Raw genomic sequence first — 15602 nt, 5'->3', positions numbered from 1 at the left:
TAGAGTAGGCTGTTCCGTCGAAGTACGTACATTCGAGTTTAACTAGTTACATGTATTTGGTTCTTAGCCCTTTGTCTTTAGAGGATATTGCAGTTCTTATCCTTTGTATTTGAAGAAAGCTATAAATATCCTTTTTTATGTGAAATAATTTCACTTTTAATCCTTACATAGCATGTTCTCTTTTCTTTCTTTTCTCGAAACGTTATGATAAACTCTATCACATTACACTTAGTGGCGAAACCAGGATATTACCTCACTGGGGGCGATTTTTTTCCAAAAAGACGTTTACATTCATTGTAAAAAAAAATTATTCCATGCTTCCATGAAAATACAACATTTTGGGTCGAATTTTTAGATTTAGGGACAAAATATGCAGGATTTTTTTCAAAAATATAAAATTTTGGGTCAATGGCTTTTAGGTTCGGAGACAAAATATGAAAATTTTTAGACAATATAATAAAACGTTTTTGGGCAAAATATTAAAAAAGCTTATGGATTAAAAACAAATATAATAAATAAATATAAAAATGATGATGAGTCACATTACTTTGAATTACAATATGCATGACTTTGATTTATACAAACTTGCTAAAACTTACACAATATACTCTTAGGTATAAACAAATAAGAAAAATAAAGGTATTGGTGGAGACATTTATCATATACTCGTTAACTAATATTCATGCTTTTCATAACAATGTGATTGGTGTTTTATATTAATCACATATTAATCACATAAGCTCTGAATATTAATCACGTAAGAAAAGCTTGTTGGCATGTGATTGATATTGACCGCTAGAGGACAACTGCTATTAATATAAAATCTTACTGTATCAGATTGCATTTTTCTCTCTCCACTGTATTTTTTCTTTCTCTTCATCTATCCGCTTCCTTCTTCCTTTTCATTTCGTCAACAAGTTGTTAAAATTAGTGCAACATAATCCCTTGATTTATGGGATATTTCTAAATTATAGATATCTTGCATTTAATATAGAGATTGTAGGATATCTCTTTTATATCTAGCATTTAATGTTTCTTAGGTATAGTTGGTTTGCATTTATTATGCATTTAATATTTCTCTTGTATTTAAAGAGGTAGTATGTAACATTTGAAAATAAGGAAAACCATTTACAATACACTTCAAGTTTGTACATTCTTTGTTCATATTTTGTTTACTAAACTTCTATTCTAGCAAGTTATTAATTATTTTATGGTATCAAGAGCTTGGTTATAAACTTGATTATAAGTTTAGTCCTAAGTTAAACTTTGTGTGCAATTACTCAAAGTGTAAACTAGTTTCTTGCTAATCAAAAATGGAAGTCTCAAATGTAAACAATGAAGGTATGTTCAATGGTATGGAAAGACTTGTAGGCAACAACTACAAGTATTGGAAGATGTGTATGGAGGCTTATCTCCAAGGTCAAGATCTATGGGAACTTGTGGCCGGAAGCGATGCTATAATTCCCGTAGAAACTCTTGAGCAAGGCGAGTCACGAAGAAAATGGAAGATTAAGTGTGGGAAGGCTCTCTTTGCGTTGAGGACATCAATTAGCAAAGAGTTCATAGAACACGTTCGTGATCTTAACTCGCCAAAGGAGGTTTGGGATACTCTTGAGAAACTCTTTACCAAGAAGAATACCGCACGGTTGCAATTCTTGGAAAATGAGTTAGCAATCTCAAGACAAGAAGGTATGTTAGTTTCTGAATATTTCTTACGGGTGAAAACTCTTTGTTCAGAAATTTCAGAGATTGATGATAACGAGAAGATTAGTGAATCTCATTTGCGTCGGTACTTGAATCTCATTTGGGAAAGCGTATCTTTAGGGGTTTTTGTGCCCAAAACCTTAGTAGGTAAACGGTTGATAAGATAGGTAGCGGAAGCCAGGGCTTCGGGCCAAAAACTTTTCGGAGCCTTGGATTCAATTAATAAAGCTCTTGTCATTTCTAAAAGTAGTCGATTCTTACGTTCGGCTACGCCATTTTGCTCAACACGAGGTTTGATGAATAATCCCATTATTGTCGCAAAAAGATTTCATTGATGAGTTTACAAACTCACCCCCATTATCGGATCTTAACATTTGTATGTTTTTATTAAATTGGGTTTGTACCATTTTATAAAAGTGAGAAAATTTCTCAAAAACTTCTGATTTGTGGGTTAGAAAATAAATCCAAGTCATTCGGGTATGATCGTCAATTAATAGGACAAAATATCGAAAAATTTTTCCCCCAATGACAGGTGCAGGACCCCAAACATCCGAATGGATTAAAGCAAAAGGAACATCTTTTCTCGTATTACTTAGTTTAAAAGTACTTCGGTGGCTTTTAGCCAAAATACACGTTTCACAATTTAACGTAACATTTGATGGAAAAAGACTTGGAAATAAAGTGTGTAGGTATCCGGCAGATGGATGACCCAACCTCCTATGCCATAACCAAGCTTCCCTCGTAGGTGTTCTGTGAGCAAGCATCACGGTACCATGTTGGGTTACTTCGTTCACATAGTACAACCCACCCCGTTCGGTACCACGCCCAATAATCACCCCAGTCCTGATATCTTGAAGGATACAGAAAGTGGGGTGTAATAATACGGAACAATTTAACTCTTTTGTAACGTGACTAATAGACAAAAGTTTATGAGACAGGGTTGGAATATATAAACAATTAGATAAGTTCATAGTCGGAGTAATTTCAATTTTTCCACCCCCTTCCACTTGTACAACTCCTCCATTGGCCGTTTGAATTTTACTAACCCGAGGTTTTGATTGAGCATAAAAATCCGATTTTTCAAAAGTCATGGTGTGAGTAGCTCCACAATCAAAAATCCACTCGTTATTTTTTACGTTATTTGTGACACCATTACATTTTCCATAAGAAGGTTTACTTTGTGTATTTAAAAACTTCTTAAAATGAGATGTAGAGTAAGTGGATTCAATCATACTTGGGCTATTATTACTGTTACTATTTTCAAAATTAGTCATTTTAGTTGGGTCATTTTTTGGTCCACTAGACTTGGTAATTTTAGTTGGGTCATTATTTGATCCATCATAACATACTTTTGAGTCTTCACATACTGATGATCTATAAGAAATATCTTTTGACCCTTTATTTTTAATATATTCGTGTGGCCATTTATTTGACTCTTTAAAAACTTTTGACTCCCTTGAAAGGTCATTTGGCCATTTATTTGGCTCCTGGTTGCTTATAGCTTGGGAAAAGGGTTTTTCTTGGGAAAAAGATTTAACTTTACAGTTCATCCCACCTATCTCGATCCCATCGGCTAAGATTTTACTTTGTGGATCAGAAGTTTTCAATTTAGGCTTTAACCCTACTTCTTCATCTTGAAGACACCAGAAGCGATTTATTGCAACGATTTATTGTTCTTGCAATCGAATAGGGTTTTCCCTTTTCAATTTGATCGATTGTTGCAATCGAGGGTTTGAAGGTTTTATTCTTTTGACCGGAATTTGTGATCTGAGATTAAAGTCATTTGACTCTCTCTTTGCTACCGGTTTTTGTGAATAAAGCTTTAAACTTGGGACAACATTCGGGTCTAAGGGTTTTTTCCACACCCATTTCACCCATTTGGTCGGTTTTTGCCAGGAACAAGAATTTAAAGGTAAAGTTTTACCTCTTGTGGTGCCGTTGCAGGTAGCCGTATGGTTGCCGCCGGTCACCGCCTTTACCGTCATCACCACTCTGCCGTTTTTCTGTTTGTTCCACCATTTGGGATAACCGATGAGCTTAAAACATTGGATTACAGTGTGTTGTGACATACCACAGTAAATACAGCTCGGCGGTTGTGGTGGTTGATTGTGTTTTTCGATGATGGTTTCTGTTTTGGCAATGGCAGTTGCGGTGGTTGATTTGTGACAGAGAACATCTAGGTAAGTTTTTCCATTTTGTTTTGAGCTGCCGTCCAAATTTGACATGGCAGCTTTGTTTGAGCTACCGTCAATTTTGGACATGGTAGCTTTATTTTTGGTAAATGATTGAGCCATAAATCGGTTGCTTTGATTTCGGATCTGCAAACCTTAAGCTCGTGATACCATGTTAGAATTGATAAGAATATGATCGATTTGTATTGATTATGAATAATGGTTACAATCTGAATTGTTTTCTTGTTTACATTCTGTCAAGAGTTATATACACAAAACAGTTAACAGCTATTTTCTATTTTGGGTGGGCTCCAATTATGCTTTTGGAACCCTCATTACATTTGAGGAAAAGAGCAGGCTTTGATCAGAAGGTCCTTGGTAGCTTGTTGACCTCTTGTGACTAACCAAAAAAGGGAAATGATGAAGTAGAATCTGATCCCAAGAAGTCAAATAACCAAAAATGGTTATTTAATCTGATCCCAAGAAGTCAAATAACCAAAAATGGTTATTTGACTTTTGTTGACTTATGTTAATTGATGCATTCTAACACTTATATGTATACAATTTCTATGCAATGTTAAGTACTTGGTTTTGTTTGAATTTAATATACCAACTTGGTTTTCGATTCCCACTTTTAGAAGAGAGTATGTTAATAAATGATTTCTATACACGTTAAGGACTTGGTAAATGATTTCTATACACGTTAAGGACTTGGTTTTGTTTGGATTTAATATGCCAACTTGGTTTTTAATCCCCACTTTTAGAAGTGAGTATGTTAATGATCGGATTATGAACCATATACCTCAAGTCACAATGTTTTCTAATCAAACCCGTGAATTTACGGGTCATTTAAATAGTATCTAGAGTTAAATTCAACATACATGGCATTACATGCGTTTTAACAGGGCTTAATGACACGTGGAATTTTCAAATGAAAAATCCTCATAATTTCAGATTATTATAATTATTAATCTATAATTAAATTTTAAAAAAAATAATTAATAAAAATATCGAGAACAGAAAATAGATTTAATAAACAAAAGATATCAGGGAATATGCAAACGTGTATACCCCATTACTTTTAAAAAAAAAAATTATCTCTTCCCTAAAAAGAGTTCTCTCTCACCCCAATCTAACCCTAAAATACCGATGCCGAAATTCGATTCACGTTACACATGATATCAGGGAATACGTACATTCTTATTTCCATCTAACTTGTATTATTCCATTGTTCAGGTTTACACATGAACTAAATGTTAGCTACATTCAAGGCAGAGTTTTGATAAACTCAAGGTTACTTGCATTCAAGACTTAATAAAATGGGTTGGCCTTATGTTAAAAGTGATCACAAATCACTCTTTTGACCTGATACCATGACTTCAATTAATATGATTTAACTGTGACCTAGATTGTTATTCGCAAAGCTATCGTTAATAATTGAGATTGTAATTCTAAGCTCTGTCACTATCAAGTAATAGTGTGATTTTTCATGTGTTACATATAATGCAAAAAGACGACATTCATGCACTCTGTTAGAGCTGATAATGGGTTGCGCAAAACCATAATAGATCTGTTGACAACCTAAAGACGGATGTTGATTTGGGCTCAAAACGTTATGATATTATGTTGTTAAATGTTTAAGACTTAGAGTTGATTATTTGTTTAACATATTGTTCATAAACTACAAACTGTATCTATATGTAACTAATAATTTTAACGCTTTTTGAGCAACCGTGCAACACACGAGCTCTAAACCTATTATACAGCTATATATTTCTATAAATAAACTGACCTCCTGAATTTAAGCATGAAGAGTAAGTTATAATATGAAAATTTATCACTTTGTAATAAATATTTAAACATATCCGTAACGAATACGTTTAGCATGATCCTTTATTTATTACAAAAAGTATACATATCTTATCTAAAAATGGTTTTGACACTAAATATTTTTTATTTTTATTTTGTATCTTTTAATTATAATAAATATAAAATAATAATGACATCATGATTTGAGTGCTTTATAGAGGTGAATAAAAAGGGTGATGAGAGTGATGATTCATTTTGGCCATATACCATCAAACATGATTTATAGTATTATACTGTATAATCCTGTAAAACACATTTGGTGGTGTCCCGTTAAATATAGGTAGTGAATGAATTACTTCAAAAAAAAAAAAAAAAAAAAAAAAAAAAACCCTATATAAAAACTAGTAGCACCTTTACAATAGATTAAATTAAATAAGATAAATTGTAGGGGTTTATACTCTATGGTATTAAATTAAATACGTAAAAGAAAGAGTTATCCTAAAATCACGATCATATTAAACCTAGGATCAGGGCCGATCCCGAAAATTTGAGTGCCCTGGACGAAACGAAAAAAAAGGGCTCTTAGACCCTAATGAATAATATAGCTAATTAAAAAAACGACAAATATATCAATCCTTAAAGATATTTTAAAGATTATTAATGTTACTTTATTCAATAAATGAAACACACCAACTATACAGATACAACATAATTTATACTCCTTGATATTGATCTTCAATGCTCTGCCACAGCTTCTCTTTATCTGTTGTCCACTTGATAAGTGATAAGTTAATGTGTTTTATCCCACATTGGAGAGGAATCAAACAAGAATACACTATAAATTAATAACTTGTGCCATGATAAATAAAGAACAAAAACTAAATTTAGTCATTTGGGCTTAACTTATCTACATTTTTAAAAGTCTTGGCCAGTTGGGCATGGTAATTTTTGTGACCAATAAATAATACCCCTCCGGGCCGGCCCTGCCTAGGATTACGATCATCATATTAATCCTCACCAGATGTTTCGGTCATGAACCTATAAAAATACATCATCGTCACCTCTATTCGGTTAGGTTTATTTAATACTCCAACAAAAAAGGTTCGATACTGCAAGTTCTGTCCAGGTTTACAAAGATTTATTACGCTTTTTAATTGATTTTTTTTTTTTTTTTATGTTCAGTGAAGATGTCTAAAAGAGTTGGAGGAACTGCAATCGGTATTGATCTTGGAACAACATATTCATGTGTAGCCGCGTGGTTTAGTAAGCACAATCGTGTTGAGATAATTCCTAATGAACAAGGTAACAAGATTACACCTTCGTGTATTGCATGGGATCGCCCCGACTTCTTGGTGGGCGAGGCTGCAAAAAATCAAATTGCCAGAAATCCTAAAAACACAATTTTTGGTAAGTTTATTTTGGTTTGATCAACTATATATTATATCCTCTTTACTTTACTATTAGTAAGATATAGAACCCTAGACCCTAGTATCACACTTAATTTCATATACATCCCATATTTTGATTGATAGTTCATTATTTTATAATTGTTCATATACATCCCATATTTTGATTGATAGTTCATTATTTTATAATTGTCAGATGTTAAACGTTTAATGGGAAGCAGATTCAATGACAGTAGAGTGCAGATGGACATTAAGTCGCTGCCTTTTAAGGTAATTGAAGGGTTCGGGGAGAAACCAATGATTGTATTTGAACACGAGTCGATAGGTTATAATAAATATTCACCAGAAGAAATATCGTCCAAGATTTTAAAAAATCTGAAAGAAGCTGCCGAAGCGTATCTTGGAACAAAAGTTACGGACGCGGTGATAACGGTTCCTGCATATTTTAGTGACCAACAACGACAAGCAACAATGGATGCTGGTGCATTGGCTGGCCTTAATGTCATGCGCTTGATTAATGAACCTACATCGGCAGCAATTGCCTACGGTTTAGATAACAACGGTGAAATAGATAGTCCCGATGTGAAAAATGTACTCATATTTGATTTGGGTGGAGGAACATTTGATGTATCCCTTCTCAATATCAGCGAGGCTGGTAAGATTACTGTCAAAGCGGTGGGTGGTGACACTCGTTTGGGTGGTGAAGATTTTGATGAGGTGATGGTGAATCATTGTGTCAAAGAATTTGAGAAGAAAGAAAATAAGGACATGGGTAAGAATGCAAAAGCAAGGATGAGGTTGAAAATTGCATGTGAAAGAGCAAAAAGGGATCTATCGTCAACAACTCGAACAACAATCGAAATTGATTCCTTTTATGATGGAATTGATTTTTCCATGAAAATTACGCGGGCAAAATTTGAAGAGCTAAATGCCCATTTCTTCGTGAAGTGCCTTGAGCATGTTGAAAAGTGTTTGAGAGATGGGAATATGCACAAGAATGACGTTGACGACGTGGTAATTGTTGGGGGCTCAACTCGGATCCCAAAGGTACAACAGATGCTAACAGAGTTCTTTGACGGAAAGCCTCTTTGCAAGAGCATTAATGCGGATGAAGCTGTCGCTTATGGTGCTGCAGTGTTGGCTGCAAAATTAAGTGGTATTTGGAACAAAAAGGTGCAAGAGTTGATTATGTTAGATGTGACCCCTTTATCTCTTGGCATCAAGATTAGTGTGAAGAATAAGTTTGCCTCACGTCTAAATGATATGCGTGTTATGATCCCTAAAAACACACCTATACCTACTGTTAAGGAGCTTGTATTTGGTACAGAATATGACAACCAAGAAAATGTGGAAGTTAATGTATATCAGGGAGAGAGCACTGAAACTAAAGAAAACATCTTCCTTGGTTCATTTTGTATAGATGGAATTCCGGCAGCCCCTTCGCGTGAAGTAGATGTCGCCGTTTGCTTTAACGTAGATGTTAATGGTATTCTAAATGTTTCAGCAGAGGTGAAACCTACTGGTAATAAAAAAAGTATGAGTGTTTCAATATATACCAAAAGATATGTTTAAAAACTTGTCTAATCTTTATTAGGAATTATAATCACTGATGATATATCTACTTGTAATGTATTTTCCATGTTTCTAATCGATTCTATGCTAATTGGAAAATATCTTGTCTAGTACAAAGTTATATTAAATCAAATCAAGTATGGGACTATGGTAGGACAATTTTCTATTTGTCCAATATTTGGCTTTGTTATGAAACATATCTCGTGCTGGTTTTATAACTTAGTCGCTGGTCGGCTTCTCCACTAGCCTTTAAATGCGGCCAGAGGAGTCGAACTTTATAATTTTATGATTTTGGAATTGTTGTTTTTATTATTGTCAATGATTTATTATACGTCGTCATTGCTAACCTGATCATGGGAGGCCTTGTATATTTTGATACTTGTGATATTTTTATTGTTGATGAGCAAGGGTCTGCATTAATTGGATGAGTAATAAATACGGAGTATATAATAATGAAAAGCTGATGTATATGTTGGACTTTTTGTGGTCAAACTGTAAAAAGAATTATATGAATTTTGGGATTTGGGTGAATTTTATATGGATGGTCCTTTGGCTTGAAGTTTCTTTGTACTTTTTGGATAATTATGCCAAAACTTTGGATGTTTTTGATGTGGGAAAATGGTGAAGTTGTTTGTAGAAATTGGGTCAGAATGACAATTGACCAAAGTGATACTACTAGTTGGGATGTTTATGGAATATTGGATTAATTAAATAAGTATCATATTGGCAGTAATTTCGACTTAATGTTGAAATAAAGTAATATACTAAAATATACGAGTAACTAATTTTTTTTTTGGATTTTGATAAATGTAACCTTTAGAGCTACGTTTAAGCTTATCATAAATAATTTTATAAATTTTATTTAATTAATTACAAAGTATAAATATTCTTTTTTTAATATCGACTTTCCTTATATAAATTTGGTATTAATATTATTCATGGCATGGTTGAGTTATAAAAATAAAATAAAATTATTTTTGGTATGCTTAAGTGTAGCCCTTAGGACTACGTTTATCATTTTCCTTTTTTTATGACTTGATACAAATATAAGGAAAAACCAAGTTCTTTTGAAGTGTTGGTTACTTGGTTACAATTACAAACTTATGTACATCGAATCATCACCCTAGATAGTAAATGCTGAGACATGTATAAAACAATCTATCTTAAAAAATTACTATTAGAATCTTACAAAATAATCAAATATTAGTATAAGTTATTAATAATGAAGTATTATTTTACTTTTTATTAATAAAAGTTAGTGGTAGGCACGAATATATGATACTATAGTCTATACATAGATGGAGACATCGGCGAATGTAAGAAGTCCGTGGAGTCACGAGAATCACTAGTTTGAATTTTTCTAGTGAAAAATACTATTTAAATTGTATAGGACACTACTAGTATATTTTTTAAATTTATATTTTTTCTTTTATATTGTTTGGGACATTACTAAATTTAACTACTCAGACTCTATACATTTTTAGAATTTGTAGTTTTTTGAAAATAAGCTTCCACTAAAATAAGATTCAAATATAATTAGTATTGAAAAAAATTCGGGACTCCATTAAATTATAATCTTGAAATGGCCGTGGATGGAGATACAAATATACGAGTCCTTTTACGTTGTAGTCGTCTAAATTAGGTATTTAAGTTTACTGATAATAGAAAATGAAATTCTCGTTATAATTAACTATGTTATTGGGTCATTGATAGTGAACAGACCTGATAACTATTCATAAAATTAATGTGTTATTGGGTCATTACTTGAGAATGGGTTAGATGAGTTGTGTCAAAATGACAAAATAATTTTGTAACAACTGAAAATCCCATAATATTAACACTACACTTTAATTCTTAATGTTGTCAACTGCACCCAGTGGTTCTCAAGTGGCTCCGCTACTGGTGGTATTGATGAAATGTGATTGCAAGTTTCTTAACATCCTTAAAATGAGATTTGAGATGTTCAAGATCTACTCATCATTAAATAAAAAAGATATGGAAATCAATAATAATTAAAAGAGAAAAGGAATTAGACATGGAGGCTAAAAAGACTATTTTACCTCACATGCAATGCACAAGAGTTAACGGACCATTTTAACAAAATTTAGACGGATGAACTTAACATACTTAAATAGGATGATGGAAGGATGTTGTTAGAAAAAAAAATAAAAAATCGGAGGGATGCTGTTAGCTTTTTGGTGTATAATGGAGGGACCAACAGCAAAAAAAAAGTCTAATTATTAGTAATAACAAATGATTTTAGAATTTTTTAAAAAAAATCAAAATACAATTATTATACGAAGGTTGTACAATATGCTTTAAAGTTTATACATGTAACGACCCTGGATTTTCCAACTTATATTATTAATATTTATTATTAATACTTGCGTTGTAGTAAATGTATTCTTGTACATTTTCCTTGTCACCGTAATTGACTTTCCATTGTCCTGACTCGTCTTTTCGACACGTGCTTTTCACGAATAATATTTCGAATATTATTTACGTTCACAATTAATTATTATTAATTATTCCTAATTAACTAATGTAAGTAGTTAATTACTTAGGCTTTTTACAAATTTGTTGCATACTTATACATGGGCTTTTATTATTGGACTTGGACTATCAAGGCCCACCCTACACTACTTAATGGACTAATTAAGGCCCACCCTACACTACTTAATGGACTAATTAGTGAGCCCATTTTTATGCTAGTGATTCATTAAGATTAAACAAGATTAATTAAGGTGTAGGAGACAAGAATGTTTCAAGCATGCATGCGCCATCTTCCCATGCATTAACCTTATACACTTTCCTAGCAAACACCATCTTCCCACACATGAAAGATCAAGTTGACTACCCCATTTTTGGAGCCAAAACCGTCGGCCTTGGGTCATGGGGAGATGAGTTCCATTTTTCTTTTTTTGTTACTTATATGCTAGTTTGAACTTCATTTTTCACATACCTTCTTACACTACTTCTTACTCTAGACTTTTCTCTCTAAATTGTAAGTAATATATTTTTTTTTCTTTCTTCTTTCTTCCTTTGAAAGTCGACTAGTAGCATCATCATCACACTAGTTTGTTGTTTGTTGTTAAAGATCAAGCTTTCTAGTTTGTATCTTCATGTAATCTTGCTTCTTCCATCCTTTGTTTGATGAGGAATCAAGAACAAGGATCTAAGCTTGTTAGCTTATGGTTCTACACTTGAAATGTTATAAAGATCTAAAGTTCATAAGCTTTAAGATCTTACTTGTGTTCATGTTTTGAAAACTTGAGGTTTATTGTCTTAAGATCCAAGCTTTGACTTAAATCTCCTTAAGTATGAAACAAACATGAACTTGTTACTTGTAGCTTTAGTTTATTTCTTCCTTTTGTATGTACTTTAATTCGTGATTCTATTATTTTGGTCAAGTATTACTAGTTAAACTTGATCTCATTCTTTTTGAAACTAAAGTTAAAACTTTGTAAGTTCAAGAACATGGAAGTTAAACTTTCTAGTTATAACTTTATACACTTATGTTGGATCTAAGTTTCTATAGCTTATGGTCTTCCAATTTTGTTTAAAACAAAAGCTTATAAGCTTATATACATTCTACAAGATTAAAATCTAAGTTTCATAACTTATGGTTTTATTAAAGTGAAGATCCAAGTTCTATAACTTGGGATTAAACTTAAGAACACTAGATCTAGACTTTTTAATCTAGGATCTTTAAGATCTAACTAAGATCTAAGTTCTACAACTTAAGATCTTGTTTATTTGGTTTACATTCAAGTTTATAGCTTAATATTACTATTAGAACTCATGTATGTGTCGGATCTAAGATCTTGATGTAACTTTGGTTCATCAACCTTCTTACAAACCTTAAATGAGTTGTGCTATTTATCTTAGACATACATTGGTGTCATGATGGTCAAAACTTGGTTAAGATGATGCAAACACATCAACGAGTTGTACACTTGAAGCTATAAGCATCAAGGATGAGAACCGTGATGAGCATCAAGCACCAAGAACCCACCAGAGCACTTTGCTTACTGTTTTCTGGATCTGATCAGGCTCCTGGGCTACTGGAAAATTTAATTTACAGATAGTTCGGTTCGAGTAGATGACTTTTCGTTTAAGACTCGTCTTAATCCGATTTACGGTTTAGGATTTATAGCCTTTCGAAAGTCACTACACCTTTGTAACGTTGTGCTGAAATTTCTGACCTACTCGCACTTAAACCGTCGCCGAGGTCAAACGAAGACGAGTTTGGTTCTGGAAATTTTTTAGCAACTAGGGGACTCACATACGGAGCCATAGCCACTGATTACGCGTCTTTTAGACTTACATAGAGGTCGTAGCAGTTGATCAAAGTCAGCCTTTGTTTCGATCTCTATTCTTGATTGAAACTTACTTTACCCTTTTTGACTTATGATGAATGATGATGACACTTAAGACCTAATTTACATACTTTTAAACCTTTGGGAACGATTTACTGACTTAGTAACTTTTGACTTAGGTTGAGGACCTTTCGGACCAACTACTTGCTTACTTATCTCGTATCGACTTTACTACTTTTCACTGTGAGTTATAGCATCCCTTTTTTACTTTAACTATTTTGGGACTGAGAATACATGCACTTTTTACATTTTACATACTAGGCACGAGTACTTAAACTTTATATATTTGTGGGTTATACAACGGCATAAACTTTCCCCTTAGCTCGGTAACGTTTAGTCATTGGTTTTTGAACCAGTGAACGTGAATCTTAGATATGGATAGACCACTCGGGCTAGTCGTGCTAGCATTTAACGGGTGTTTAATACTTCGTAAACTTACGCACTCGCCAAGTGTACTTTTAGGGGGTGATATTTACGTTAAGTTAGTTACCAAGTGCCCACGGTTGAACATATACTTTTCATACTGTTTTGAAATACGAAATCTCGTGGCCTACCTTACATTACTGTTACATTTAAACTATAGCTCACCAACATTCGTGTTGACATTTTTAAGCATGTTTTCTCAGGTGCTTAGAGGTATGATGCTTCCGCTGTAGTAGTCTTGCTGTGTAGACTTCCGCTGATTTTGTTAGAGATGTCTCTGCATGAAATGTTTACCTTGCATTCACAAACTATGTTACTTTTGAAACAATGAATTTGTAATGACCATTGGGTCTCGTACTATGTTAATTGCTTCTATTCGTAGAAGCATACTATTGGTTATAAAACTTTTGATGTTGGTTAAGACGTCACCTCTTTTTATGAATGCAAACTTATTTTAAAACAGCATATAGTGTTTGACCTTGTAACGATCCTGTTGTTGATGATCCGTACACGTTGATTTTATAATGGGCGTCACATTTGGTATCAGAGCCAGGTTGTAGGGAATTAGGTTGCATTAGTGAGTCTAAACCGAGCCAAGTAGGATTCACTAATAGGACTAATCTACAACTTTCTAGTTTGCTTGTTTCTGCGGAACTTGCTGCATGCTGCTGCTTACTTTTACTGCTATATGTCGTATACTGCTACTTGTTTTCACTACTGCATGATACTATTTGCTTTCGATTGCATGATACTTATGTAGGATTCGTTATTATTGTCATGCTATTTACTGCTATAGATGATCTAGACTGTCGTAGTTACTTTGCCTAATACGTGCTTGCTATATGACTTACTGACATGGAAAAAGTTATTTTTCCTTGTTCAGATGTCGGATATCCCGCCCATTATCCTTGATTTGGAGAGCGCTCAGATTCATCTGCCACCTCGCCTACCATTGTTGCCGACTCACAGATCCCGTCATCGCTACCCTCCAACGACTCTGGCGATTCGTCCTCTGGGGACAGTAGCCACGCACTGACCTGATGATCATACGGAAGAAAGTTATAGCATACGCATCCAGACAATTGAAGATTCATGAGCGGAATTATACGACGCATGATTTAGAATTGGGAGCAGTAGTGTTTGCATTGAAGATATGGAGACACTACTTATATGGGGTTAAATGCACTGTGTTTACCGATCATAAAAGCCTTCAACATATCTTCGATCAGAAATAGCTGAACATGAGGCAACGTAGGTGGGTCGAGCTGATAAACGACTATGATTGTGAGATTCGCTATCATCCCGGGAAAGCGAATGTAGTAGCCGACGCTTTAAGCAGAAAGGAACGGGAACCAATTCGAGTACGAGCGATGAACATAAAAATTCGCATGAATCTCAACTCACAAATCAAAGAGGCTCAACGAGAAGCTCTTACTAAAGAAAACATAGGAAATGAAATAATGAAGAAGTATGGGAAACAACTCGTTATACGGGAAGACGGAATTCGATATTTTGCAAACCGTATTTGGGTACCAAAGTTGGGTGGACTAAGGAAGTTAATATTGAACGAGGCACATAAGACAAGATACTCGATACATCTTGGAGTTGGAAAGATGTATCAAGATCTTAAGACGCATTATTGGTGGTCTAATTTAAAGACAGATGTTGCAACATATGTTGGGGAATGTTTAACTTGTTCCAAAGTCAAAGCAGAACATCAGAAGCCGCCAGGGTTACTTCAACAACCAGAAATCCCAGAATGGAAATGGGATGGTATTACCATGGATTTCATCACAAAGTTACCTAATACTGCCTGGGGTTATGACACCATTTGGGTAATAGTTGATCGTCTCACCAAATCTGCACATTTCTTGCCTATAAAGGAAACTGATAGAATGGAGAAACTATTACGATTATACATAAAGGAAATTGTTTCAAGGCATGGAATACCTATTTCCATTATATCCGATCGTGATAGTAGATTTACATCAAAGTTCTGGCAATCACTACAGGAGGCCATAGGAACTCGTTAGGATATGAGCACCGCATATCATCCGCAAACTGACGGGCAGAGTGAAAGAACAATTCAGACTCTTGAAGACATGCTCAGGGCATGTGTGATCGATTTTGGAAACGGA

General features: G+C 33.9%; 1 protein-coding gene across 3 annotated transcripts; it reads left to right on the top strand.

The window, feature by feature from the left end:
• The first annotated feature begins 3185 nt into the window (after nucleotides 1-3185).
• Nucleotides 3186-8726, top strand: LOC139857950 (heat shock cognate 70 kDa protein-like). 3 transcript variants are annotated; one of them, XM_071846802.1, is made up of 4 exons: nucleotides 3186-3884; nucleotides 5112-5168; nucleotides 6867-7091; nucleotides 7287-8726. In XM_071846802.1, the coding sequence occupies exons 3-4, from the start codon at nucleotides 6872-6874 to the stop codon at nucleotides 8660-8662; spliced, it is 1596 nt and encodes a 531-aa protein (XP_071702903.1). In that variant the 5' UTR covers nucleotides 3186-3884; nucleotides 5112-5168; nucleotides 6867-6871; the 3' UTR covers nucleotides 8663-8726. The 3 variants fall into 3 exon arrangements, with proteins under 3 accessions (XP_071702903.1, XP_071702899.1, XP_071702911.1); XM_071846798.1 differs by lacking the exon at nucleotides 5112-5168; XM_071846810.1 differs by lacking the exons at nucleotides 3186-3884; nucleotides 5112-5168 and adding an exon at nucleotides 6681-6785.
• The last annotated feature ends 6876 nt before the right edge of the window (nucleotides 8727-15602 follow it).

The sequence above is a fragment of the Rutidosis leptorrhynchoides genome, chromosome 1 (assembly GCF_046630445.1).
Source record: "Rutidosis leptorrhynchoides isolate AG116_Rl617_1_P2 chromosome 1, CSIRO_AGI_Rlap_v1, whole genome shotgun sequence".
Classification (NCBI taxonomy): domain Eukaryota; kingdom Viridiplantae; phylum Streptophyta; class Magnoliopsida; order Asterales; family Asteraceae; genus Rutidosis; species Rutidosis leptorrhynchoides.
The sequence above is the reverse complement of the archived record's forward strand: the minus strand, read 5'-3'. Positions and strand labels throughout refer to the sequence as shown.